We start from the raw sequence: 25,366 nt of genomic DNA, 5'->3' as shown, positions 1-25,366 counted from the left end.
GCTGTTCAACTGATTTGGATGTCTTTGTCGTCGACGTGGAAGAGAAAAGCGCAGGCGACGACAATTGATGAATGGAAGCAGCGGAGGGCTGAGTAGGAACTCGGCTAAACGGCGATGACGATAGATGGCGCTAGTGTTTGAGGGAAGGTATGCCGAGTGTTAGCCCGTCCCTCAGTGGCTGGTCGTTGGTTAGTGGAAACACTTTGGCCGACAACTCGGGACTCACTCCGACGACAAGTGCGAGTAGATTGCCCAGGGCGTTTGACAGCAGCATTTGTTCAACCGTTATCTTGCCAACTCTCCCACCTCTGCCAGAACCTCAGGGGTGACTCTTGTCTTTCTGCATGATGAGTTGATCCTCGAGGCGCATCTATAAACGGCGACTACACCATGCTTCTATCTTCCGACCCTCAGAAGAGAGCCCGGATCATTTCCGTGGCCGCATGTACGACAATTTCCCTCGCGTGCGGCACAAACGTATGTTTGACACCAAAACTACAGGATATGCCAATAGCTGACAATATGTACAGTATGGATACTCAATATGGGGTCCAAGTTTCGCCGCTCGCCTCAAATTGTCTGCCACCGATAGTAACCTCATTGTACGAACCGAGATGCACCAAAAGAGATGGGTCTGGGCTGATATCTCATAGGGCACTATTGGCAACCTGGGCATGTACGCCTTTGGTATTCCCTCGGGTATCATGGTAGACGCAAAAGGTCCCCGATGGGGTGTTGTCCTGGGAATCATTCTTTTTGCTGCCGGATACTATCCAATTGCTCGAGGTATGACCGGACATGCCCGATTGGTGATGTGCAGGGTTGACGACAGGACATAGCATATAATGCTGGGCCAGGGGCATACAGCGTGGGCTTGATATGTCTCTTCTCCTTTTTCACCGGCGCCGGCAGCTGTACTGCGTTTACAGCATCTATTAAAGCTGGTGAGTATGATGGCCCAGACCAGTCAACATGTTGTTGACTTGCAATAGCCGCCCTGAACTTCCCCGAGTCTCGAGGTACAGCAACTGCCTTTCCATTGGCGGCTTTTGGGTTGAGCGCGATGTTCTTCGCAGCAATTGCACTGCTAATTCCAGCCGGGACCGACAATTTTCTCATCCTCCTGGCTACAGGAACGGTTCTGCTGCCGTTGCTTGCATTTCCGTTCCTTCGCATTATTCCTCAACACTCGTACCACCATATTCCCCAGCAAGACCGTCAAGTCATGCATAGAACCCGATCGTCCGGAAGCCATGATTTTCCCCCTACTGAAGAACCAGGTGCGCCCCAACCCACAAAGAAAGCCCCTTCCTCGAGCAGAACAGTACCTCAACAGCCCGATACAACCCCTGAATCCGGGGACGAACATTCGTCCCTCCTTTCCAGTTCCGATGTGGATGATTTAGAAGGTTCCAAGCACCTAGGATCTGACAGGAACCGGGAATCCCCTCATTTAGACATCCGGGGTTTCGCACTGCTGCCTCTGCCTGAATTTTGGCAACTGTTTTCCATGCTTGGTCTGTTGACGGGCATTGGCCTTATGACGATAAAGTGAATATTTTCTGTCCCCTATCCCCTTCCCTTCTGAGCCTGACTGACCACTTACTTGTGCAGCAACATCGGCAACGATGCACAGGCACTCTGGAAGCACTACGATCCATCGACGACACCAGAATTCATTGAGAAGCGCCAGGCCATGCACGTCTCGATCCTTTCGTTCTGTAGCTTCGCAGGGCGCCTGACCAGTGGCATCGGCTCGGACTTTCTTGTGTCCAAGCTCAACCGCTCGCGCTTCTGGTGCCTCTTTGCCTCCGGGGTGATATTCTGCGTCGCGCAGATCGCCGGCACTGCGATTTCGACACCACATTTATTAGTTCTTTTATCCGGGTTGACGGGCTTCGCGTACGGCATGCTGTTTGGAGTCTTCCCCAGCCTTGTGGCGCACTGCTTCGGCGTTCACGGCTTGAGTCAGAACTGGGGGACGATGACTTTGGCACCCGTGATATCGGGCAACATATTCAACTTGTTGTACGGCCGGATATACGACGGTCACTCGATCAGAAACGAGGCCGGCGACATGGAGTGCCTCCAGGGCCGAGTGTGTTACAGTTCGGCGTACTGGGTGACGTTCGTGGCGGCGATCTTGGGCGTGGGCTGCTGCCTGTGGAGCATATGGCACGAGTACCAGGTCCACCGGGTGCGTGACACCAAGGAACATGCCGAGCATCACGAGAGAACGGCCTGAAAACTAGTTAATTTATATCTGTTCGGGTGCGTGTCAGGAAAAGGAGGGTGGTGTTTTGAACATGGACAGTTCATATACTTGTTGTAACAGGAACAATTTTGGTGGAGGCTTAGATTTTGGATCGACACGCATGTGGCGTATGACGAGCATATATTGATACGATTCTGGACGCGACATGATCGACCAGCATGGATTTTAGAGATATAGAGAGCATACACACGTATGGTTGTATTTGTTTTGATCCCTCTACCAATACCAATTACTCGATACAAGTGGATTTCCATTGATCGTCGGCTCCGTACCGAGACAAGAATCCCCGTCATAAGCTCGTGTAGCCTTTGAAAGGAGTAGAGAATAGTAATGATACTGCAAAGGGCATTTTCCGTCATAATCGCCTCGTAGCCACCACTGCGTGTCGCGCAGGAGGAAGGGCGGAACCGAATTTCAAGACCGTGTAAGATTGAGCTCACTCATATCGATCAAGAGCTCAGGTCCTGACAACAATGCCCAAGGCGGGTAGAGTTTTATACAACTCATGTTTGTCTGAGTCATTCTGTTTTTCTGCCTTTGATACCTCAAGTGTCCATCCCCCATCTTGCGAGTCATCATGCATTTCTCGACCAAGGAATTTCCTGTGGCCCAGGCTTGTTTCACGTCTTGTCTTGCTCTGCAGTGATTCTCGCGACGGCCGCCGCCACGGACGCGGCTTCCTCTTCTGCTTCGATAGGCGGACTCGTGGCCAGGTTACTCGGCGTGGCGGGGGCGTTGGGCGGCAAGATCTCCATCTCTGCAATCTGCTTCTCCAGTTCCCGTATGCGTTGTCTGAGGAGTTGATTTTCTCGGGTCAACATGGCCGTCTCGGCTTGGTAGAAGGCGCTCTCATCGCGGAAGCTGCCCCTCCTCCCACCCTCGACGGGCGACGAGGGCCAGTCGGCGCTGGCTTCTTGGCTGGGGAGGGGGCGGAGCGCGGGCGAGCGGCTTGCGCTGGAAGGGTCGCGGGAGAAGCGTCGTGTGGGTGGCGGTGGTTGCTGCTGTGGTGGCACGGCCGGGTGGACGGACGGGAACGATATCGAGCGTTCCGAGGCCGGTGTTTGGTCATCGTCGAGGACGGCGAGTCCGGTGGACCCAGATTGCGCCGACGACTGTGACGGTTCGGTGGTGTGCTGGCTGTTGTTGCGTAGTGCGTCGAGTTGTAGTTGTTGCTCGCGGATCATCTGGAGCATACGGTTCACCTGGGCCTCCTGCTCTTGTTCGAGTTCGTTGTGAATCTCACCCAGGCTGGGTTGACGCTGGTGGTGAGGATCGCCGGTGGCGATGGCAGAGCGGCCACCGATCGTGGGAGGGCTCGCAGAGGCGTAGCTGTGATTGAAGCTGAGACGAGGGTCGCTGCTCGAGAGTTCGCCTGGACTGGGCAGCGCGGGGTCGTTGAGGTTCAGGCTGAAGTTCATGGCTGCTTGAGAGCGGCGGCGGTCCGAAGGCATGCGGCCCAAACGGGGAGAGCCGCGGGCACTCAGAGAGGAGCGTCTGGAGGATTCATTGGCGGCGTTTGTGATGGCAGCAGTCGCGAGAGATATCGACGAGGCTCGAGGAGAGGGTGTGTCGTTGCGGTTTGGCGGGGAGGTGGTGGTGGTCATGGCTCGTGGCTGCAGGGGCGAGGAGGACATGGATCTCGATGGTGGGAGGGAGTTGAGGTCTGGAGGAGCCATACAGCAATTAAAAAAACGATGAAGAATTACAATGATGTTGCGAAAATTGAGTGGTGTTGAATCAGGCCACAGCAGGGCGCAAGGCTTTGAATACCTGAGGAAGGGAGGAGATTCTTCACAGTGGAGGCAAAAAAAGGAAAGGATACTAAGGCTGTGCAAGTGACGGGAAGGACGTAATTGTGCCTGGCATAGAGTTGAAACAGTGAGATGATGCTGGTACTGGTAGAAGTCAGGGGAATACTATGAGCATCAACGAGTGAGTGAGTGAGTGATATTATGAGATGGCTGTGCTGTGTAATCCGATCTGTGTCTCCAACGAACTGCGTCACAGTGGAGGACGAGGCTCGTATCCGACAAAATAAACCAGTGGGCAAAGCATGGGCTTCTAGCTAATCTTGCTGACTGCTCGTACGAGTATGGTCGGGTGGGATATCTAGAGAAAAGTCACTCATAGTTCAAGGCCTGTCGACAACATTTAGCACATCAAGATAGACTTGTTGATGGTGTTGATGGAGATTGAGGAAGCCTGAGATACGTCATCATGGCATAACACTGCTCCGTAGTTTGTCCGGTCGAGCATTGAGGGAGTGGAAGGCAAATCGCAGCCTACTCGGTACATCGACTTGGGGGCACAACTCACTCACCACCACATCATACAGTACCAGTACTCGCTAAGAACACGCAGAATCTGCGATCAATATATTGTCTGGCCGTCCAATTTACACAATACCCATCAGATCACCTCGATTCGAACGAGAGATCAGTACAAATACCACCTTCGACAGTGGACGACCAATCATTGCCTCCACCACCAGGTACATTGTCCAAGCTACGCCTCGAAGTAGCTGTGGTGACGAGCTAAGGCCACCTCGGGCCTCGACTTGTTTACCTTTTCCCTCCAGCTCGGACCGTGGAGCTCCTCAAAGGGCACAGCCAGCAGGGCAACGGGGCGAATCAAGCATCCCACGATCAACACCGAACGCCCATTCCGCGCGATCCCCCCAGCCACTTGGATTTCCATTTCACCATCCCAGCCTCCCCCTCGTCACGTTTGTTGTTTCTCTCCACATCCTCCCGCTGCCGCATTCCACGTATTCTCTGGTTCATCATCATCTCCTCATCAACAACAACAAACCACAAACATCAATTTTGTCGCGTCGGCGTACCTTGCATCTTTGCAATCCAGGCAATCATGTCGGCCCTACCTTATCTGCAGAAACTGCGCAAAAGCGATCTGACCGAGTTCGCGGAGACGAGCAAATTGCAAGAGTAAGCAAAACCCGCACATGCATCCGTTCAACGCGTCTTTTTCCTGTCGCATGACATGGCGTATCATTGCTGACGTTTATGCGATCACAGCTATGCCAGTCTCAAGAAAGCCGAACTCGAAGTCGCCCTCGATGAGCATCTGCGCGCAAACTCGACCACATACAGCAAGGAGCCGTCGTTGAGCGAGTATTACAAGCGCCTGGGTAGTTCTTCGCGATCGCCGGTCAAGAGACTTGCGGAAAAGGTATCAGACATGGTCAAGTCTGATGAAGAGACCAGCGCGCCTCCCAAAAAATCCAGGCGCAAAACTGTCGCTCCGACCGAGGATACGTAAGAAGACACAATACTCGCGCAAACGCGACCAAAGCTAAATGATGTGCAGAACCGACACCGATTCGCCAGTCAAAGCCCTCGTGAGGCAACCGGCCAAAGAGATCGCACGTCGTTCTTCCATCTTAACAGGGCAACTCCCTATCCCACCATCCCCAGCTGTGGTCACAGATGCGATTGATCAACAGACGCGTCGTCTTCGCACGTCCATCTCTCACGCGTATCAGAAGACACAGATCCACGAAGCAGCCGACTGGACACGCGACTACCTTTCGTCACCTCTGACTGTGACCGTTCTTGCCATCTTGCTTGAAGCATACGGACTTCGCGCCCAGATTCTTCCCAACAAGTTGTTGACGGAAGTTCCGGCTGTGCCCTATATCAAATCGACAAAGACGCCGATCAACGTGCCCGATCTTTTCCAGCTTCTAGACTCCAAATTCTGGTCACCATTCACCCTGTGGACTTTGACGTCGTTCATCCTCCCAGGCTTGATCTCGTACTTTATCAATCTGCCACTCAAGGCCCACCCGAGCCACTCTTACTCGACCCGTCGAGCAGCTCTGCAGCACAATACGCAGATGCAATTTGACCCCTTCATCTTCAACCTCGCCAAGGGGTTGATTGCCTACGTGGTTTACGCACAGCATTTCAACTTGGCTGGTCTGTACCAGCATTTCACGGTGGCTACAGTTAACGAGAGTATTCTAGGTGGATACTGTGCCATTTTGATCAGCTCTGGTCTGGGAGCTGCCGTTAGTCTGTATGAAGCTGTGTTGAAGAATTAAGTCCTGCAGGTCAGAAGCAGAAAAGAAGGGCAGGTGAGGGTCGTCTCACTGTTTCGCGTAAATTGGTTTGTGTGTCTCCTCGTATATGTACAGCTGCTGGATGCCTGAAAGTTTTCAGAAGAGAGAGAGAAGTTTTCCTTGATGAGTTATGAGTCTCTTGGTAACATTACCGGCGTTGGAGTGGTGGCATCGCTGTTGGGATTTGATAGGTTGGTTGGAGTGCCTATATACCCCCTTTGGCACCTGTTTTGACAAAGGTGTATGTCTGGTGCATGCACATCGTTGGACAAAATATGCCCTCGCTCGACTTTTAGATACAAGTATAAGTATTAAGCATGTTTACACTTTGTGTCTTTTCTTGTTGTGTATACACAGATACTCCGTACCAAGGATATTTTGAGTACGAGAGTATATACGAGGAGTAATACGTACCATACCGATGATGTTTGACTCGGGAATAATATTGTCCGCTTCCGTTGAACGATGTCATTTGAAATATTTCATTCGCTCAGTCTTGTACGGAGTACGTACAAATCAATCGTCCTTCTAACCAATATCAACCTGACCTTCTCCATGACTACTCAACGGTTACAGAAAGATCAACGTTCCGAGACAAATCAGTGTCGACGATAAGGTGATACCTGGCTTCGACCATCAATGAATCTCTTCTCTCACGATGCCTGCTCCGGACGACATTTACAGTCGTGATGTCGATTTTACCTCTTTGGCACTACAATATCCCGACTTTGCAAAAAAGTACATACATCAAAGTTCCCCCTCCCCCTTTTCCATGGGACGGAAGAGGACAAGGCAGAGACTGACACCATGTGCTCTTGAGTTTATAACAGACTAAAGTTGAATCGTCAACTGGACTTTTCGGACCCTGAAAGTGTTAGGTAAGAAAGAAGACAAACACTTGCATACGTATACCGCTCCACTCACAACACAACACTTTGAGTGCACCAAAAGGCTGATGCATTGGTCGTTGTCGTTGCAGACAACTCACAAAGGCTCTTCTACATCGCGACTTTGACCTCGTCATCGATTTGCCCGAAGACAGACTCTGTCCCCCTGTAAGTGATACTTGGTAATTGTTGGTTCATCCGGAGGAGGAGAAGGAGTCTCGTTGGTTTATACTCTGTACTTTGCCTCTGACAAGATCCCAAAAATTATAGGTTCCGAACCGGTAATAAATTGAATTCTTCGGTGTCACGTACGACGCTGAAGATGTTTCTGATGCTGATATGTGTATGGCCTCCTCAACAGATTCAACTACATTCTTTTCATCCAACGTCTGTTAGACACCACCGCCCCAAACTTTCATCAAGGATTCGACCCGGATCGACAAGTCATAGGACTTGACATGTATGTTGACATATCGTCTCCCGAGCGAGACCAGAATCTGTGATGACCGTTTTCTGAAATTCATCCCGACTAACGTTCTTTTGGGATCCCTATCAGAGGCACAGGATCATCAGCGATATATCCACTTTTGGCATGTCGACAAAGGTCGAAATGGTTGTTTTTGTGCACCGAGATTGATGACAAGAACCAGAAATTTGCGCGGAAAAACATTGCCGCAAACAAACTACAATCTCGTATCAGACAAATCGATACGGACAAGACCGGTCGAAAATTGATACCAACCGATGAACTCGAAAGATTTGATCGGTAAGTCCTTTTTTGGATCCCCCCAACCCAACTAAGCCAGACTGATATTATTGAGGTGGTATTGTGGTTCATTGACTTTTACAGTATCGACATTCTAATGACCAACCCACCATTTTATGAGTCTGAAGGTTCGATGGTGGAATCTTCACGCTTGAAATCTCGACCGGCGAATTCGAGTTGTACGGGTAGTCCGGTGGAGATGATCACTCCAGGTGGTGAAGTCGCGTTTGTCACGAAATTGATCGACGAATCTGGCGACCCCAAAAGCCGATCACGTATTCAATGGTCGAGTGCCATGTTGGGTAAATTGTCAAGCGTCGGGAGTGTCGTCGACCACCTGCGTTCCAGAAGTTGTACCAATCACGCAGTTGCGGAATTCGTTCAGGGTCAGAAAACCAGGAGATGGTGCGTGGCTTGGAGTTGGTCAGGTTTGAGACCTAGCAATTCAGTCGCCAGAGGAGGTTTTGGGAGTGGTGGTGGTGTTGGTGGTGTGGAAAAAAAGTATTTGCCTCCACCGACCGAAGTGCAAGTCGATTTGCCCAGTCACGATCCGGTCGACGTCGAGACCAGGATCAACACCGAGATTTCGAGACTGCGGCAAGATGGAGGTGTCATGTGGAAGTATAACCCTGCGAGAAAGGTAGGAATGTTGATGAGTAAGGAAGGTGACGTTTGGAGTAGGAAAGCAAGACGGAAGAAATTACACGACCGAATGGACGAGAATCAAGATCAAGAGATGAAAGATGTATGTACCACGACTCCGGCAGATGGCGCCTCCGACGTCGAAGACGACTCGAATGATGATGACGAAGACGAAGATGAAACACCTGAACCGGCACTGGTTGTGAGGATTTGTCTATCTACCACATCATCGTCGTCGTCGTCACCTGAACATCATTCACCTACGAAGAAGATTACAAGTACAAATCTTCACATCCGACACTTGCAAGGTTCTGATTCAGTGTTGTTTGAGAGTTTCTGTGGTTGGGTAAAGAGGAAAGTACAGGCATCCTGACTTGGGGAAGGGGTATTATGAATGATGGCGAGTCAGTCAATCAATCAGTACTTCGAGGACCATTACGAATCATGTACTCGGGACAACTCGATTGAAGTGATCGGTTAATTAATTAATTGATTTGATTGATTTTGTAGTACATGATTCGAGAATGAATGAATGGATATCGTCGAAAAGTTTCCAGGTCCAAGTTCTCCTGTACTCCTGCCAAGTCATCACTCTTGTACCTGGAGTCACCTCACTCGACTCAACTCGGAGCGGTCTATTCCAGCACGGAAACCTCACTCAACCTATCCCAACCCGGACTACCTTCTCGAGCCTTTGCTCTTCCTAGGACCTTCCTTACCGCACTCCGAGCCTTGAATTTCCACTTGGGCTCGACTTGTCCTCCCGTCCTTTCTCGCTCGAGGGGTCCCAAAGTTTTGTATTTTCCGACCAACCAAACCGTCTTGTCAACCACCGCATTCCAAGCAGGTTCGGAGACGTCGTCGAATTGTTCGTCAAGCGACACACTAGTCAGGAATGTTCTCCACGACTTTTCGGCATAACCCAAAGCTTGAGCAGGTCGACCTCTCCAGCCAGAAACATCACACAAAACCTCGTACAAGACGGGAGAAGAGGTGACCAATGGCGCGACGTGTGTGTCGACCAAACCCAAAAAGGAACGGGCTAGGTATGGTAATTTCGTGTTCTTGTCCTCCTCCTCGCCTTGGGGTCCAGGTCCAGGTTCAGATTCATCCTCCTTTGAGTCAAAAACATTCCCCGGGGTCACGGAACTGTTTTCGTCATTATCGTCTGTATGTGTGGTAACCGTGGTTGATACTTGAGAAGGATGAGTAAAAGTTTTGGTGACAAATTCTGTCAAAACCCTCAAAATCTTGGAGTCTATGGCGCTTTCACCTTCCTTTTTACTTCTCAGATCGACAACACGACCCATGGCTTGAATGATTTCGGCCCAAGGCGTCCCCGCGCTGGGTGGGATCTTGGCCGCCACCGTCAGGTAATTGTCCCAGATCTTGGGGTCGTCTCGTTTGAGTGTCGCGGCCCGGCGAAGAGCCAGCAGTGCTTCGCGGACGTGTATGTACGGGTCGACTTTGTTGGTGGTGGCATTGTTGTTGTTATCGCCGCCGTCTGTCTGGGCGTGTCCTTCTTCTTCTTCTTCCTCATCATCGGCAACTTCTCGCGTCTCAGTTACGTCAGTCTGCTGCTGCTTCTGTCGTTGTTCGACGGGAAGTTTCAACAACGCCAATCCTAGATTCGACCAGCTCTCCGCATCATCATCTTCTAGCTGGACGCATCGTGTGAAGCTCTCGATTGCCCCCTCGTAATCGTGCAACTCGAGTTGGACACACCCTAAACTGAACCAACTTGCACGATCCAGTCGGTTGAGTCCCAGAGCCAAAGTATATGCCTCTTTGGCGCTTTCATAGTCTCCCCTTTTGACGAGAAACCTCGCGAGAGATCGTTGAGCCCGAGCGTATCTGTTCCCCGACACCGTCCACGACAGCTTGTAGTAGTCTGGGTGGGATGTGATGTCTCCCAAAATACAAAGGAGTCTCGGAGCGTCCGAGGGCGTGTGGGAGCGAAGCATCATGGCCTTCTTGTCCTCTTCGGGTACGTCAGCCTCGGGCTTTTCGAACAGCAAGTCCTTCAACAACTCAATCGCTTCGCCTTCACGATTCGTCGCCGCGAGACAAAGAGCCACCTCGGCGTGCATCTGGAGACGTCTGTAGATTTCCAGTGCGGTCTTCAGGCCGCCCATGTGTGTCCACCGGGCAGCCAACTCGGCTTCGAGTTCCCATCGCAAGGGAGGAGAGAGTTGATAGATGTACTGGAGACGCTCGGCAACAGAGGCAGCCTCGGACGAAGCAGGTTTGGGGAAGAATGTCGTCGCACTGGTCGTAGGCTCGGTTGTGTCCGTGGGAGTTCCTGTAGAGCCGTTCGTGGTCCCAGGAGGCGCGGATGCGGTAGTTTCGGCAATGATCTGGTCGACGAGGGCTTGTAATTGCAGCAGACCTCTCTCGGTCGTGCGGGCACGGTACCCTTCGATCCTACTGCGGACGAGGAGGGCCTGCGTATAAACCTGCCAATTCGAGGAGCCGCCGTCCAAGACGCGCGTGGCGTAAGGGAGCGTCTCTTCACGGACGAGACCGTCTTTGGGAGAAGTGTTGGTGATGGAACTTGCCGTGGCAAGCAGGATTATGCTGTCGAGTGGGTGGAGGGGGGTCGGTTTGGATGGGTCCAGAGAAGCTAGGGCTGGAGGTAGGGAGGATTCGTCAGTAGTGGCGTGGGTCATTGTCTCTGGTGATATTGGTTGTGACGGACCAAAGGAGATGTTCTCGAGCAGGGTGTCGTCGTTCAGGGGAACATCCGCGGGTTTGGTAACGGTGGAGGAAGAGACATCAGGTAATGATCCTTGATGGGGGAGAGATACAGCTGAAGCAGTCATCGTCGAAGCTTTGTCGTCCGATGACTGTGATTTCACGCTTTGGGATTTTGACAGACCCTGGTCCACAGAGCTTCTCTTTTCTCCTTCTGGTCGCCTGATACCGTTCTCCTCTGGTGGTTCGACATCTCTGCTCTTGGCCAGGACGATAAGCTGACTCGTTTCTCGCTGTTGAAACTTGGTCCTCTTTCCCATGGCGCCGGTGAGCGCGAATTGAAAGCTTCGTATCGTGGCTGCTCTTGCGAGGTCCTTTCTGGCTAGAGCGTCATCTCCATAGTACGTCCGTGCTACTGCCCGCTCGATCAGGAACTGAACAAAATGCTCTTCACTGGACGCCGCTTGACTCGCAAGTCTGGCGGCGAGTTGTTGCTCGAGAACGTCCGTGTCTGCGTAGATTTCGTCTCGGAGAGTAGGAGACTCTTCCGACAGGAGTTTCTGGTGCCAGAAATTGACCCTCGTGCGAGCTCTTCGGCCGTTGAAACCTGCCTCGGCGAGGATCGGATTCGACAGGATCACCTTGGCCAGCCAGAAAAGTTCGATGTGTGGTGTCAGGGGATACGGTCGGTTGCCGTCCACGGCGAGATCCTGAGAGAGCTCTTCCCGTAGACTTGTCAGGTTTTCGTCTCGGTAGGACTCGGTGAAGATGACGGCTTCCACGTTAAAGTCCAGCGGAGGACCCGTGACATTGGCTTGGAGAAATGCTTCGAGGACAGTATACCCAAGCTTCATGAACGAGATGTGAGTGGTCGGATCGTTGAGAAGGAACTTGAGCCTAGAAGTGACGCCTGACATGAAAGGTGTCTTTTCAGCATGAATCGCGCCGAACCCGAGGAGTTTGCGGGTCAATCGGTCGTGCAGTATCTCCAGAAAGGAGACTCCCATCTTGGGGTAGGGAAACAAGTAGTCCATGACGGCGCCGTGATATCAGACCGTATCTGTGCAGTCGTTGCACTAGGCAAGCTTGTGCAGTTGGATGACGAGCCTCGACCTCGGAGCTATCACCTGGAATTGATGCGTGTGAAGGTTGGAAATGTGCGGAAGTGATATTGATGTGACAACAGGAGAACTGGGCCGTCTACCAGTAGACAATCCTTCCAGATGCCTCGTTGATGTCTTCGAGATGTTTCCGGGACAATGTAACCTCTTCCTTTTGAAAGGATGAAGTTCTGAGATGTTCGAAAATCAGCTAAGAAAGAAACCCTGGGTGCCCAATCAAATCCGAAGGCTTCTTCAAAATCCCGCCTGAACCAAAGATGTACGCTGAAGAGATTTTTTTAATTCCCCGAACCACCCACAAAGCAACCAAATGGGTATCACTGAGTTCTTGGATCCTTCATAACCGAGCGAGAAATGAAAACAAAAACAAAAACATAGAGGTCGTCAATCCGTAAATGTACAGTGGTAGTCGTGGTCACTGATATGCGACGCACTTTGAAACTAAAGAAACCGAGAGTCGAAAAATTGTTGGTGATGACAAAAATTCAGTCACGTGACTCTCATTGTCTATATACGACAACGAAATCGAAGCACGGAGTAACCAACTCCCTATATCCAACAAAGTGTTCAATGTTTCTTATCATGTCTCGTTCTGTGAACTTGTGTCCGAAACACCCATTGCCAAATGCTCGCTTATTGATACAAAATTCCAGAACGGCGTCGAGGCCACATACGCAAAGAGTAAAATCGAGTTCATAAACGAGGGTATCTTTCAAAAATATGTCCAACAGAAAAGATCGGCCAAAGTACAACAAAAATCTGGATCTCGTACGGCATTTTTTCTCTGAATTTCTTCCTTTGTTTTGGAAAACCTCTCAAATTTTTATATCCGCTTTCCTGTCCTGCCCGCTTGAGCTGCTTTTCTCTTGCGGTACGCATCTCGGTACTTGATGCGCCCGAGCGTGCCGAAGCCGTAAGCGATGAAGAACAAGACAGTCCATGACATTGTGACGATGAGTCCGAGAGGGAAGATGCCAAAGTGTGTTCCTGGGAGGACGAAAGGTGCGGCGGCAGTAATGGCTTGCTTTGCGACGGCGGCGGTGACGAGGCCGGAGTTGAACTCGCCGCTGAACTCGCCCGTGACGAACCAGGCGCCATCCTTGGCCGTGATGTTGCCGCTGATGATTTTCTGGTCGGCATTCACCGCGTTCAGCTTGATGTCGGGCCACATGAGGGACATGACCTGGGTGTCGTTCAACTTGCTCAGATCCAAGTTGGACTGGAAGTTGCCCACGAGCGAATATTGTTGGATCTCGGGCATGTTCGCTTCTCGTCCTTCCAGAGACCTCTTCGTCCTCCGCAGGCCCGTCAATGGCTGAAAGGTCGTGCTCGAGGGGTAGATGAGGCCAATCTGGATCTCGTTGGCCTGGAGGCCGGCAAAGGCACCCGAGGTGTTGAACATCTGGTATAATCTAAGGTCCGCTTCAAAGTTTTTGTTTTTCGCGTCGTAGGAGAGGATGTTGTAGCACGCCCCGAAACCGGCCGGGTTGTCGACTTTGGTGAGCTTGCCCAGCGCATCGGTGCAGGCCGACACGATCGTCGCGTTCGTCATGTTGTTCTGCGCCGCGACGTTGATGACGGGACCGTCGGTTTGTGGTTCAGGTGTTCGGCGCAACAGTTTCGCTACATCCCTCTCGAGTTCGTCTATATAATTCCTCCTCCGCAGCGCATTCGGGAGATGCGCGACCGCTTTGGCCGAGATGATATCAACTTGAGCGACCACCATCAAGGCAGACGCAATGACGCCGGTCACATGCATGGTGGTGTGTTGACGATCAGTTTGTACGACGAGGTTGGGAAAGAGGATGATCGGCGTTGGTTTTTTGTTTCTACGCAGGTCGTCGAGACCGGTGAACAGACCAAGCGCAGCTGGGTCTGAAGAAGAATGAATGTAGGCACGGCCAGCGATCGCCCCAGAATGAATGTAGTGAGCTCACACAAGAGAAAAAGTTGAGCGTTTAGTTTGACGAGAGGGGGGTTCTAAGAGAGAAATGGCCTGTGCGAAAGAGAGAATGTGGTCTGTGAGAGTGTTGCGAATCTCGTCGGTCGAGACGGAGGGGCTGGGGGTAGTAAATAAAACACCTACTGTAAGGGATCCAACTCCATCCCGAGGTGAGGCCTGTGGGTTGAACAAGGTCTGTTGGTGCGAGTGCTGTAGTACTCGGCCAACCCAGGCCTCGGGAGACGTGATGCTATCGGTTTTGGACTCGACTTGGGAGGCCCATGACCGGTGGGGATCGCATGAAACAGGGAAAACGCAAAGCGACGAGCACAGCCAAAAAATTGGTCCTGCGAGGCTCCAGCACCGTCTTGGAAAGTGTCGCAGACGGACTGACATGGACAAGAGCGAAGTGGAAAGGGAGCGAATCGCTGAGCCATGGCCGGGGAGGTGGGCCAGACAGGGGTTTGAGATGTCTTGTAAATCTGTACTGTACGTACTCCGTACAGTAGTAGCATTAATGTCGATACGAGTTACTCTTACGAGGCACTAGACACGCGATCGACTCAAGACATTTTAATAAACGAAATCCCCGACTTGCCGACTCAGTGGTACAGAATGCCCGTATAGTAAACGTATGTTGGCCATAGGAATAGGCAGTACAACAACCACTGGATATGAGTGAACCAGTGGACAGATGGTGGTGACCTCTTGACGCCCGACGCCATACGCGCTGTCAATGTCGTGTGAGGCGAAAAGGCGTACTGTAACATGAGGTGAGAGGCGTGTTGAAGGTTCTGTAAGGTACGAGACATTGTACCCCATAATGGGTGGGGCTCATTCAGGGAGAAGGGGGGAGGTCCTCTTCACCACCCGTAGCCTGTCCTCGTTCCCAACCAAAAAAATGCCACCTACGGAATACGTGGTATCAGCACTGGGGATGGCGTTTTCGTAGAAACCAAAAAAAGCCTCCTCTTGCGTACTTGTAGTTTTCAGACAATGGCGTGCATGACGGGAGGAAGCAGGGGGTCAGGGTGAAGGACACCCTCGTTCTCTCATTGGGAATGCTCGCACCCTCACTCCATAATTGGTTAAAAAAAAAGGAGGCGTCGGAGCTCCATAATGGCATCTGATGTTTGTATCTCGTGTACTCCGTATCCAGCCTATCGATCCATTTCCGCGTCGCGCTTGTCGAGGCTTGAAACCAGCCGCGTCTTTAATCCATTGGCCGTCGACGTCTCGTTCACAACCGCCCAACCAAATCTGGCTTGGGCATGAAACAAACCACTTTGTCGACCTCATCCAATTGAACGTCGGTACGAGAGTGTCGCTTGGGATATTCAAGACGAGTATTACGGAGTATTAACTAACTACAGGAACATCTCTGTGTGGTCAACTTTTTGTTTTCTCTTCCGACAGACATCAACGAGGCTCAAGTCTAAATTTACCAGTGACGACGAGGCTGGGAAGTCCATGCGCGCGCTTTGATGCCACAGACGCCACCTCATCCGAACGACAAAGTACGTACCGACGCATACTCACTCCACAACCAACAAACTCTAGACCTCACACAAACCAGGTGATTCATGGGGAAACCAAGGACGAAAGACCATCTTCGTCATGCACACAGTGTTGCGTAACCTGCAATTCATATTGGTAGCTCTATGGAGTACTGTACGGAGTACGTACCACCGAGTAAGATACTCAGCCAGTTCTCGCAGTAACTGGCATGTCTGTTTGAGTATTGTACTCCGTATCTCAAGTCTTAACTCATTACAACAATACGGAGTAATAGCAACACATACACATGAGCGTCCTGGCGCCGAATTTCTGGCAGTCGCCGGTGTCCTCTCCCAAGTGGAGAGGTAGGTAATTTGTGCACATACAATATTGTACAGAACCACTACCCGCAGAACAAGGCGAGTCACTAGTAAGCGGTCATCCGTAATTCGTAGGCCATCTTCATACTAGCAAGATCAGTCGGCGGCATCTCCATCAATTTCCTGATCCTTGCACCAGTCGGAGGAAATCTCTCACACGTCCAAGTTGCGAATCGTTGCCCATCTCTTTTTGTTCACTAACGACCGCCTGCACGAGGTGGTCCAACAAGCCGTCCACTTTGTCCTCGTCTTGACCAATGCAGAGACTGACAATCTTCTTGTATCGCTCTTCCAACTCACCACTGCGAGCCTTGAGGGTTTTCGCCATGTGTTCGAGTTGTTGATTGTGGCGTTGGTACACCTTTGCTCGTCCAGACAGCACCTCCGCACGTTCCAGACACCCCAGAAAATTAGCTTGCTCCTGTGTCAGATTCATGGTGCTGGGGTCGGTTTCGCCATCTGCAAACAAATGTGCAACCATTGGAAGTTGCCCATCCAAGTCCAGACCTTTGTCCGCTTCGCCGATCGCCACGTTATCTTGTATCGTGGTTGGTGGGTCAGTTTCACTCAACTCTGCTCGCAGTTTCGCATTTGCTTGACGCAGGTTGTTGATTCTTTGCTCCAGATCCTCTTTCTCTCGAACTTTGCTTCGGACCTCTTCCAGTCGTCGTCGCTCCTCTGCCAATGACGTACCCGACTCTTTCAAAGCGGCATTCGTCTTGTCGAGGGTCCCCTTCTTCTCCTTCATCTCTGATGTGAAATCGGCCTCTGATTGGGACAAAATCTCCCGGATCGCTGTCACTGGTTAGCCTCGACGTTTCAATTCTCAAAATACAGAATACCCACAAGCCATGAGTCCTTCTTGAGCATCTTCAAAGGACTTCTGAGGTGGTCCATCGGCCGCAGAGGGTTGTTCAAACATTGTCATGGTCTGATCCATTATCTGATTGTTGACGTGGCCACCAACAACACCGAAATCAATGGGGCTAAGTCCACCACGGTTTTGAATGTGAGGGTCCGCACCAACTTCAATCAGTTGCTCGATGATGGTCGTCGTATTGGTCCGTGCCGCCAGATTCAGAGCCGTGTCACCTGCCTTGTCTTGCGCGTTGACAATCTCAGACATGAATCTGTTCAGGGTCATTTTGTTTTCGTGGTTCATTCCATGCATGGTGTCGTAAGACAACGACTGCGAAGCCCCTTGTTTGACGACATATTCGAGCAACGACTCGAGATAGTATTTGCCGACCGCAGCTCGACCCTTCATGGCCGATGACACAGCAATGTGATGGAGTATTGTACGACCACGCCCATCTCTAACCTCAATACTAGGTCCAAGGAGTTCGAGAAGGGCTGGAAAGTTGCTCGTATCCAAGTTATTTCGTGCCAGAACAGCTGCAATCAAAGCAGTCTCGCCGCCACTGTTGGTGCGCCTCATATTAAAGCCCTTTTCCAGTAACTTTCGTACTAGAGGTATTCTAGCCAACGTAGCCGCCCAATGTAGTACAGTATTACACGAGCCATCGATTGGGAACTCAAACTCCTCACCACTGAGCCGCAGGAATGCTGGGTCATCATCGAAATCCGTCCGACGTGCGTCGAGGAAGAGGTCCAGCAAGAGGTCTTTCTTCTCGTTGTCGATAGGTCCAACAGGGTGTGGAAGAGGTTCTAGGCCGTAAGACAGAGGGTCGGGTGCAACAAAGGTCTGGCTTGGCTGTGAGAAGAACGACGCGTTAGGTTCGGTAGGAGTGCCGTCGACGAGTGCCATCTCGAGCGACGTGTCGTAGGGACCGGCCATGAATGACGATTGAGGGGATGGTCGGATGCGTTTGCGTGGAGGTTCTTGAGCATCTGGAGCGGGAAAGTCTGCAAAGCTCGCACTTTGGCTCATAATGGCACCATTGGTAGTGAAGCTATCTTGAGAATTCATGCTTGGCATGCTCTGTTGGCTAGCCTGGCCGTATAAACCATCAGTCCCGTAAGTGAATGCCTGCTGCGACTGAGATTGGCGACGAGGACCAACCGAGCGGCGGCCGTCCATGTGATTGGGCGAATCGAGACGAGTTCTGTTCAGGGCGTGAATTGCGTTGGCAGCCGTACTAGACATGTTCTTGAAAAAAGTGCCTCCCGAGGATTGTGACATTGATCGTCCGTCGCCGCCATACATTCTCTTGCGCTGTGCCGCCAGGGCTTGCTCCTTGGTGGGAGTCTCCATTCCGTGACTCATACCGGGCATGCCATCAGAAGTGATGTCGTACTCGAGAAGCGGAAGAAGGATTTGTTCCACGCCATACTGTCGTGCGAATTCTCGGCCGCGCTGGTAATTCACCCAGGTGCCCTGGTACTTGCCGTACCCACCCTGTACCTTTTCGTGGTCGCCGGTGATTTCTTTTTCGAGCACCTTGGTCCTCTTACCTTTGTCGACTCCCGCCACCTTGAGGATTTGTGTGGCATTGAGCCAAGAATCCGCTCTGCGTCGCATGACGGCTACACCGTTGACCTCCATTTCGAAGACCGAAACATTAGAATACACAGCCTGAAGGGAAGTGTCTGTCAGCTCGTGGCTCTACCGGTCAGTGCAAAAAACGCTTTGGCACAACTTACAGTGTAAATCTGTGGCTTGTTGGTGTTGCCATTGCCATAAAAGCCCGGTTGAGGATAGACATTTTGCTCTGCATACCCGCCGAAACTGTTGGGAGCGCCCATCATACCTCCATTGGCCATGGGATTACCACCGTTCATATTATACACCATTTGTTGCTGTTGTTGCTGGTGCTGCGATGCAGGTCTCGGCGGCGGTGGAGTTGGCGCAGGTGTGGAATTCACAGAGTGAGAAGCCTCGGCGTAGCCCATGGGCGGAGGGTGAGGAAAGGAAGCGTTCATGGAGCTGGAGTGGCCATGTTGGGGGAAAGAAGGAGGGGGTTGCGGATAGACTCCAGATTGTAAGCCTCCTGAAGCCATCATTGTTTGCTTTTTTTTGACCGTCGGTATTGATTGTCTCTTGTCGTAAGGTCTGAGGAGGTTTTGTCTTGGTTCTCTTGGTCAGGACATATCGGGCGCAATTGCACTTGCGCTATCGGAGAGACTATCAATTAAGGAGATAGTTGAGGAAGCGAGGCTGCGGTGGTCCAGCTATCGCGAACAAACAAGGTCGTTGTCCAATTGCGACTGCGACAATTGAATTGTTTTTTGTTTCTGTGTGTTGTGAGATCGTAATGGCCGATCGCTGTGCCCGCAATTCTCAATGTCGCACTGGTCTTGACTGCGATAGGGAAGGGGGGAAGTGAAAGTGGCTTGTTCGGGACAGGGATTTGCTCAGGTGTTCATTTGGCGCCTCGGGTCAGTCAGTCAGTTCAAGGCCAGGGGAACATCCAAAAAAAACCCTGACGACTTTGTTTGGTATGTCGTAAGCAGTCCGTGACTATGCAATGCGACAGTCGCGACTTGCAATGCTATCGCAAAAAAGGATGTCGGCCTGAGCTTCGTTTGTCGGCGAGATTGTCATTAATCACGTCCTTGGATTTCGTGTGGCTAAAACGCGTGAAGGAAGGACTCGCAGCTTCCCCACTTTCCCTTTCGCCCTCGACAACCGCGTCTAGACAGACAGCCTTCTAACTAGGCGCTAAGTAGACACCAAGGACTGTAGCGTCGACACTTGAGTCTGCAGAGGTAGGTACGCCGACATAATTTCACTACGACGTGCAAATGCATTGATTGTCTGCAAAAGCCCACGACGAGTAGATCAATTTGCGCCTCATTCTCATTCTATCCAAGTCCACATCACATCAAGTTCTCATACAATAACAAGAACGATGGAATGACCACAAACCCAATCCACCTCTACCGCTCCCTTCTCCGGGAAGCCACCTATCTTCCCTTACCACAATGCCGCACCTTTATCAAATCCCACATCACCACCTCCTTCCGACGTTACCTACCCAAATACTCTCAGAACAACCATGAAGAACCCAAATCTCGGTCCGGCAACTCCCTTACCTTTGACCGACGGACGAAACTCCTCCACCGAGGCCGCAAGTTTCTGTCGTCTCTCCGCCGCGCAAATGAAGGCTACACGGCACACGTCGAGAAGGTCATGCGGATGACCTATGGCCGTATAGGACCTAGACGATACGCCCTCCTCGAACCATGGCTATCAATTCCAGTATCTCGGGACGATGCACAAGTCTCGGATCAACCATTCGGGTCCAAGTCGGACCCAAACAATGGTACAGGTGCTGGGATAGGCCCAGAGGGAAAAACGCCGTCTCGTCAGCAGACAAACCAAGGAAAGAAAAGCGATAACAAGCCAGAATCGACGACCCTCCCTGTCCTCTCACCCCGTCGCGAAGCCTACTTCTCCTCCCAACTTGCCAAGTACGACATTTCACCCAACATGCGAGCCTTGCTTGTTTCCCAGGCCGCCGAACAATCCAAATTCGACCGTTCAAATCGTCCGTCCAACAAGGTCAAACCGAGCTTCAAGCCTTCCCCGCCCACAACCATCTGGGGAACTCCCCTCCCCCCCAGCCGAGTCAAGAACCTCAAGCGAGAATGGTACCGAGCCAACGTCGTCGGAGCTGCCCTCCCACCTTTGCCCGGGGAGGAATACAAAACCCTCCACGACCTGGTGAGCGGCAAGACACCGTTCCCGGCCATTCCACAACGCAGACTACGACGACCGCGAGCCCAGAGGTCCGAGGAACTCCAAAACGCAGAAGAGGCGGACAGACAAGCCGAGGTGATCCTGGAGGGTCCCAAACCGGGAATTCGATTCAAGGATTATACCGACGGTCGTCCACACAAAATGACCCCCCGTCTCCTCCGTCACCTCCTCTCGCGCTCCGTGCTCAAGCAGACCCCCTTCGTCAAACTCAACACCACCCCCACCGCCACCACCAGCGAACCTCACGGCAAGAATCGTCCACAAAATAATAACCTTCTCGCTTTCCACTGGGACGATGCCTTGACTCGCGAGCGATATGAAACCTCCAAGCTCACTAGCCCAATAACGCAAAGCCAGAGTGATTTATTGTTTGCATCATGAGGGCTTGGAAAACTTACTAACTTCCAGTATAAGCCATAATGACTTGGTCAAGGGGGCTTCTTGCTATTGAGAACATCTTGCGCCGTGCTCGTCGCTGAACCTCGACGGCTTGTGACCATCAACCTATCCCAATAGCACAAATAACGACAGAAAATTTACACAAATACGATACAATTGTTATAGTCAGGAAAAATAGGTTCTCAAGTGTATTTCACTAGAAACTATCCACCTATGATCGGCGCCAGATTTTGTTGCTGACCAGTGCCTTTCCAGAGGCCCAATATCTCGAAGCCTTGTGTACAATCAATCCAGACCTACGCCTTTGCCCAGGTAATATTGAACGCCGTACCTCTACGCCAATGTTGTTACCGTTCCCCTGTTCTGTTCTTCCCTGTCGCTAAGCGTAATCAAAAAAGAGTAAAACATTTGCTCGTCAATCGTTAGTTCCGCTATCGATCACGGAGACCCTCCCAGCATGGCACTCAGTGCAATGTACCACGTTCGAGAAGCTCCTCCATCGATCCAGCTCATATCAAAATTGTCCTGCGTAAAGAAGTTGTATGCTGCGCTCGGGTTAATGTTGGCAAAGTTTGCATATACAATACCTGAAAGTCATTAGCCCTGTGTCCTATAGAGCTACCAGGGGACTCACCTTTCCACCCTCCTGTAATATTAGCGGCGTCCCTTGTCGCACCATTTGCAAAGTAAGTTGTCCACTCTTCAGCCACAAATTGCTCTACAACACATTAGTTGGATCTGTGAAAATGAAAGATAGGTCAAAACCTACGAGTTCGTGTCAAAGTTGAGAAAGGCATCACCGGGATCATATGAATGCTATATCGTGTCAGTAAAAAGCTCCACGGGTGAGACTGGCACAACTTACCCTTCAATATAACTGAAGTCGGTTCCAAAGTAGGTTGTATGGTCGGCTTTGTTCTCGAACAGAATCCCCGTTACCTTGTTGCCAATGAATTGCGCCGGCTGATTGACATTATCAGAAGTCATGAGGAAATAGTTGTGCAAGCTGCGTGCAAGGACCGACAGCATCAGGTTGCCACGACCTTCCATGGAAGCGTCGCCAATGGTCTTGCCCCACATCTTTAAGCCATAAGCAAACATAGCATCCTCAGAAGACGACTCTTCATCTTTGCCATCTCCAGAAGCAAAGAGCCCTTTGGCCCATGAGTGCCCATGGTACCAGTCGAAGGATCTGAACACCGGGAAGTATTGGTCCAGGGAGCTTGGATTTGAGACGTCCCGCGCCAATGCATTGACATAGTCCTTGTTCTTGATGAGCCAGGTAGGGTCCAAATAGCCAATGACAGCAGCAGCATGAAGGAAATATCCATAATGAAAATGGTGGTCGTTGTAATAAGAATTGCCAAAATCGACACCATCATCACCAGTCACATAACTTGCCGACGAGACGATGCCCCTCCAGTCCGTGTCGTATAGTAGCGGGAATTGCTGCTGGTTGTTCGAGAAGACTTCGAAGCAACTCTCTAGTTCGAGCAGCGCAGTCTTGGCTAGGTCAGCTTGATCAGCAAGATCGTGCATTGTATAGACTAGCGTTGCAAACTTGCTCAGGGCCTTGCCGGAGTAGTACATGCTGTTAAGGTTCGTTTGGGCAGACATGTTTTGAGAGGCTTCCGTGACAGCGACCTGCTGAATGGCCGCGACTGCAGCTGCTGACAAGCTCGTGGTTGATTCAGATGAGCCTGCAGGTCTCCAGGGTGCAAAACCGAGAGATGTCGGAAGCTCATCCTCCTCCAGGACCCAGTAATCTGCAATCACCGCTGTAGCAGTTCCAACGGTGGTGGTGGCCAGGGTCAGATTCGTCACTGTTTTTGGACTGGTGGCTGCAAACGACTGGAGATGATGAGGAAGAGCGAACATGACAAGAGTCGAGTTCTGTGCAAATGGCCCGCCTTTTGTCCATGACAGGCTGTACTGAGCTTTCGCATCCTGGGCATGACCACCAATGTGTCCAGCCGTGGGCCATGTGCCTGCAGCGTCATCATAGATGAAGTCAAGACCATCATTAGGCAATTTGCTTATTTGTATGTCACCATACCAGTTGGCGGGCCCTTGAAGCAACGTGCTTGAGACGAGCTTGAAATTAGGGTTAATGCCATTGCTTGGAAGTGCGTACAAAAGCCAAACTTTACCATCCTCAAGCGTGATTCTGTACTTGAATATACCAGGTTTAGGCTCTCCAGCAGCCGAGACACTGCGGAAGAAGACGCTGCTTTGGATATTTGGCTGTAGGTTGATGTATTGACCAGTGATAAAAGCCATCCCCTGCACCAGAGGCATGGTGAGTACTGAGGTAGAGCCAGTCCCAGGCGAGAGATGTACATTTGCTGAGAACGCCAGCAGTGAATCAGTTGTGAGAATGGTATTGCTTCCGAATTCCGCCGCGGATAGAACCATGGACTGAATGCCGAGTGGATTGATATAAAAGGAGTCTGGCGAGTTTGGAATAGCCGTATTGGGAGGACCGAACGCCTTCTGGCTCTGTTCAACATGAGAGATGGCCATGCCCCAACTCTGAGCGTTGCCGCTTCCTTTGCTCCACGCCAGAGTATACGGGAACGTGAAAGCTGGAAAGTCCTGGTTTCCCAGAACAAAGTTTTCGTAGAATTTGTTGGTCTCAATGGGTCCCGTGATATTGGTGATACCCAGTCGTGGCACAGGGTGGCCTCCCTGTTGCGGTATGTTTGTTGGCGGTTGCCCGATAGCAATCGGCTCAAACAGGTCCTGACCATAACAGCCCATGGTGAGCAGGCATGAAGCAGTAGCCGTGGGGAGATTTGGAAGTTGGGTATCCGTGGTCAACGTGGTAGACAAAGTCCCGGTGATTACAGAGGATGCTGACAAGGTTGTTTCTATAATCGCAGTACCCGTTGTTGTTATGACTGTCGTGCCAGCGGTCGAAGTCGCGATCACTGTTCCTCCAGATGTCACAGTAGTGTTCAATACTGTTACGGCGGTGATGGTAGCAGTTGTCTCGATCGCGATAGTCGTCACAGTTTGCGTGACAACCACTGTCTCGAACGTTGTCAGGGGTACAGTGATGGTCTCGGTGAGGGTACTCTGGGACGTGGGTGCCGTTGCATTGCCAAAGCTAACAGTGCTATTAAGAGGCTGAATGGTTGCCGAGGTAACAGACGGGACGCTGGTAGGAAATGGCTGCACCGGCGGATGTCCTGCTGTCTCAAGTGTAGTAATAATGCTCTATACTTGTCAGCGATGTTCAAATAGTGTTGAGAGATAATCCTACTCCTGTAGGCGCCAAAGATGATTGGTTTTCGAGTGTGCTGGTAGGAATTTGCGAAGAATTCAGGCTCGTCACCGTGAATGTCTGGACACTCAGATGAGGATCGCCGAACGTGATGGTGGAAGAGCCTTCTTCGTGAGCGACAGCATCCGGCTGGCTCGAGGCGGCGGGCGGCGGCTCCGTGGCTGACGCATGCGGCGTGTAGACGTATGTTGTGAAAGGGTTCGTGAAAGGATTCCCGTCAGGAAATGAGGCGAAGAGGGGAGGTCCAACCTCGAAATGATGACCCAGCGCATCTGAACGCAGGAGTACATATCAGTAGCAAATTCCAAGCCTGATCTCTCTGATCAGCAGGAAATCATTCAACTCACTGATAAAACGAGGGCCGGCGGGTAGAGCTCCGGCAAGAAAAATCTGTGACAGTGTTAGTAAAATTGGACAAAATCGTCTGGGCATAGTGAGAGGGCAAGAGAGTCTGGGATCTGGATTCGCTACACATGTAGCGAATCGAACTGATTCAGGAAAATGCCAGTAGCGAGAGTGGTTGAGATCTGCAGGGGGGAGGTATTGCAGAAGAGTTCAATGTTTCAGACTCCAATTGTGAATGTCAGGTATTTCTTTGGTATCTAGAGTTATTGATGGACACGTTATAGGTGCAACAGGTAGATTCTTGGATGTTCACAAAGTGTAGATGTCCTAGAAGCAGTTGAGACACCATTTTGTCCTCCTGCTCCGTAATAAATGCTGGAAGCTGGTG

At 51.3% G+C, this 25,366-nt stretch overlaps 9 protein-coding genes across 13 annotated transcripts; 4 read left to right on the top strand and 5 right to left on the bottom strand.

The window, feature by feature from the left end:
- Positions 1-246: 246 nt before the first annotated feature.
- Positions 247-2,508, top strand: PV06_08095. Of its 4 annotated transcripts, XM_016409393.1 has the most exons (6): positions 247-477; positions 531-602; positions 654-786; positions 840-944; positions 993-1,551; positions 1,615-2,508. In XM_016409393.1, exons 1-6 carry the CDS (start codon positions 391-393, stop codon positions 2,243-2,245), a joined length of 1,587 nt encoding a protein of 528 aa, XP_016259701.1. In that variant the 5' UTR covers positions 247-390; the 3' UTR covers positions 2,246-2,508. The 4 variants fall into 4 exon arrangements, with proteins under 4 accessions (XP_016259701.1, XP_016259702.1, XP_016259704.1 ...); XM_016409394.1 differs by having other exon boundaries at positions 531-786; XM_016409396.1 differs by having other exon boundaries at positions 531-944.
- Positions 2,509-2,895: 387 nt separating this feature from the next.
- Positions 2,896-3,951, bottom strand: PV06_08094 (uncharacterized protein; the record flags this gene model as incomplete). Its single annotated transcript, XM_016409392.1, has 1 exon — positions 2,896-3,951. One exon carries the CDS (start codon positions 3,949-3,951, stop codon positions 2,896-2,898), a length of 1,056 nt encoding a protein of 351 aa, XP_016259700.1.
- Positions 3,952-4,400: 449 nt separating this feature from the next.
- Positions 4,401-6,687, top strand: PV06_08093 (uncharacterized protein). Its single transcript, XM_016409391.1, has 3 exons — positions 4,401-5,220; positions 5,311-5,550; positions 5,603-6,687. Exons 1-3 carry the CDS (start codon positions 5,144-5,146, stop codon positions 6,336-6,338), a joined length of 1,053 nt encoding a protein of 350 aa, XP_016259699.1. The 5' UTR covers positions 4,401-5,143; the 3' UTR covers positions 6,339-6,687.
- A 201-nt stretch (positions 6,688-6,888) lies between these two features.
- On the top strand, positions 6,889-9,233 carry PV06_08092. Of its 2 annotated transcripts, XM_016409389.1 has the most exons (7): positions 6,889-7,094; positions 7,187-7,234; positions 7,336-7,411; positions 7,514-7,524; positions 7,605-7,703; positions 7,800-8,009; positions 8,094-9,233. In XM_016409389.1, exons 1-7 carry the CDS (start codon positions 7,015-7,017, stop codon positions 9,022-9,024), a joined length of 1,455 nt encoding a protein of 484 aa, XP_016259697.1. In that variant the 5' UTR covers positions 6,889-7,014; the 3' UTR covers positions 9,025-9,233. The 2 variants fall into 2 exon arrangements, with proteins under 2 accessions (XP_016259697.1, XP_016259698.1); XM_016409390.1 differs by lacking the exons at positions 6,889-7,094; positions 7,187-7,234 and having other exon boundaries at positions 7,306-7,411; positions 7,514-8,009.
- On the bottom strand, positions 9,129-12,956 carry PV06_08091 (uncharacterized protein). The gene has a single exon (XM_016409388.1). The coding sequence runs from the start codon at positions 12,377-12,379 to the stop codon at positions 9,287-9,289; it is 3,093 nt and encodes a 1,030-aa protein (XP_016259696.1). The 5' UTR covers positions 12,380-12,956; the 3' UTR covers positions 9,129-9,286.
- On the bottom strand, positions 12,936-14,685 carry PV06_08090 (uncharacterized protein). Its single transcript, XM_016409387.1, has one exon. It carries the CDS (start codon positions 14,223-14,225, stop codon positions 13,290-13,292), a length of 936 nt encoding a protein of 311 aa, XP_016259695.1. The 5' UTR covers positions 14,226-14,685; the 3' UTR covers positions 12,936-13,289.
- A 1,605-nt stretch (positions 14,686-16,290) lies between these two features.
- On the bottom strand, positions 16,291-19,277 carry PV06_08089 (uncharacterized protein). The gene is made up of 3 exons (XM_016409386.1): positions 18,890-19,277; positions 17,132-18,821; positions 16,291-17,080 (listed from the first exon to the last, which is right to left on the bottom strand). Exons 1-3 carry the CDS (start codon positions 19,247-19,249, stop codon positions 16,401-16,403), a joined length of 2,730 nt encoding a protein of 909 aa, XP_016259694.1. The 5' UTR covers positions 19,250-19,277; the 3' UTR covers positions 16,291-16,400.
- A 743-nt stretch (positions 19,278-20,020) lies between these two features.
- PV06_08088 (uncharacterized protein) lies at positions 20,021-21,532 on the top strand. The gene has a single exon (XM_016409385.1). It carries the CDS (start codon positions 20,103-20,105, stop codon positions 21,327-21,329), a length of 1,227 nt encoding a protein of 408 aa, XP_016259693.1. The 5' UTR covers positions 20,021-20,102; the 3' UTR covers positions 21,330-21,532.
- On the bottom strand, positions 21,523-25,307 carry PV06_08087 (uncharacterized protein). Its single transcript, XM_016409384.1, has 6 exons — positions 24,981-25,307; positions 24,613-24,905; positions 22,213-24,566; positions 22,117-22,163; positions 21,982-22,065; positions 21,523-21,934 (listed from the first exon to the last, which is right to left on the bottom strand). Exons 1-6 carry the CDS (start codon positions 25,063-25,065, stop codon positions 21,786-21,788), a joined length of 3,012 nt encoding a protein of 1,003 aa, XP_016259692.1. The 5' UTR covers positions 25,066-25,307; the 3' UTR covers positions 21,523-21,785.
- Between the last annotated feature and the right edge of the window lie 59 nt (positions 25,308-25,366).

This window comes from Exophiala oligosperma (genome assembly GCF_000835515.1).
Source record: "Exophiala oligosperma strain CBS 72588 unplaced genomic scaffold supercont1.8, whole genome shotgun sequence".
Taxonomy (NCBI): Eukaryota; Fungi; Ascomycota; class Eurotiomycetes; order Chaetothyriales; family Herpotrichiellaceae; genus Exophiala; species Exophiala oligosperma.
Note: the sequence above shows the minus strand (reverse complement) of the source record. Positions and strands in the feature narration are given on the sequence as shown.

What these genes read in the sequence shown, in the direction of transcription:
- PV06_08095 (XM_016409393.1), top strand. Translation starts at nt 391, where the DNA reads ATGCTTCTATCTTCCGACCCTCAGAAGAGAGCCCGGATCATTTCCGTG. An exon ending in CCACCGATAGTAACCTCATT is followed by an intron (nt 603 to 653) that starts GTACGAACCGAG and finishes GATATCTCATAG; the next exon opens with GGCACTATTGGCAACCTGGG. An exon ending in ATACTATCCAATTGCTCGAG is followed by an intron (nt 787 to 839) that starts GTATGACCGGAC and finishes GACAGGACATAG; the next exon opens with CATATAATGCTGGGCCAGGG.
- PV06_08089 (XM_016409386.1), bottom strand. Translation starts at nt 19,249, where the DNA reads ATGATGGCTTCAGGAGGCTTACAATCTGGAGTCTATCCGCAACCCCCT. An exon ending in ACAAGCCACAGATTTACACT is followed by an intron (nt 18,822 to 18,889) that starts GTAAGTTGTGCC and finishes ACTTCCCTTCAG; the next exon opens with GCTGTGTATTCTAATGTTTC. An exon ending in TCAAGAAGGACTCATGGCTT is followed by an intron (nt 17,081 to 17,131) that starts GTGGGTATTCTG and finishes AACCAGTGACAG; the next exon opens with CGATCCGGGAGATTTTGTCC.
- PV06_08091 (XM_016409388.1), bottom strand. Translation starts at nt 12,379, where the DNA reads ATGGACTACTTGTTTCCCTACCCCAAGATGGGAGTCTCCTTTCTGGAG.
- PV06_08093 (XM_016409391.1), top strand. Translation starts at nt 5,144, where the DNA reads ATGTCGGCCCTACCTTATCTGCAGAAACTGCGCAAAAGCGATCTGACC. An exon ending in GAGACGAGCAAATTGCAAGA is followed by an intron (nt 5,221 to 5,310) that starts GTAAGCAAAACC and finishes ATGCGATCACAG; the next exon opens with CTATGCCAGTCTCAAGAAAG. An exon ending in GTCGCTCCGACCGAGGATAC is followed by an intron (nt 5,551 to 5,602) that starts GTAAGAAGACAC and finishes AATGATGTGCAG; the next exon opens with AACCGACACCGATTCGCCAG.
- PV06_08087 (XM_016409384.1), bottom strand. Translation starts at nt 25,065, where the DNA reads ATGCCCAGACGATTTTGTCCAATTTTACTAACACTGTCACAGATTTTT. An exon ending in CTCAACTTTGACACGAACTC is followed by an intron (nt 22,066 to 22,116) that starts GTAGGTTTTGAC and finishes AATGTGTTGTAG; the next exon opens with AGCAATTTGTGGCTGAAGAG. An exon ending in TATTACAGGAGGGTGGAAAG is followed by an intron (nt 21,935 to 21,981) that starts GTGAGTCCCCTG and finishes AATGACTTTCAG; the next exon opens with GTATTGTATATGCAAACTTT.
- PV06_08090 (XM_016409387.1), bottom strand. Translation starts at nt 14,225, where the DNA reads ATGCATGTGACCGGCGTCATTGCGTCTGCCTTGATGGTGGTCGCTCAA.
- PV06_08088 (XM_016409385.1), top strand. Translation starts at nt 20,103, where the DNA reads ATGACCACAAACCCAATCCACCTCTACCGCTCCCTTCTCCGGGAAGCC.
- PV06_08092 (XM_016409389.1), top strand. Translation starts at nt 7,015, where the DNA reads ATGCCTGCTCCGGACGACATTTACAGTCGTGATGTCGATTTTACCTCT. An exon ending in TATCCCGACTTTGCAAAAAA is followed by an intron (nt 7,095 to 7,186) that starts GTACATACATCA and finishes AGTTTATAACAG; the next exon opens with ACTAAAGTTGAATCGTCAAC. An exon ending in GAACTCGAAAGATTTGATCG is followed by an intron (nt 8,010 to 8,093) that starts GTAAGTCCTTTT and finishes TGACTTTTACAG; the next exon opens with TATCGACATTCTAATGACCA.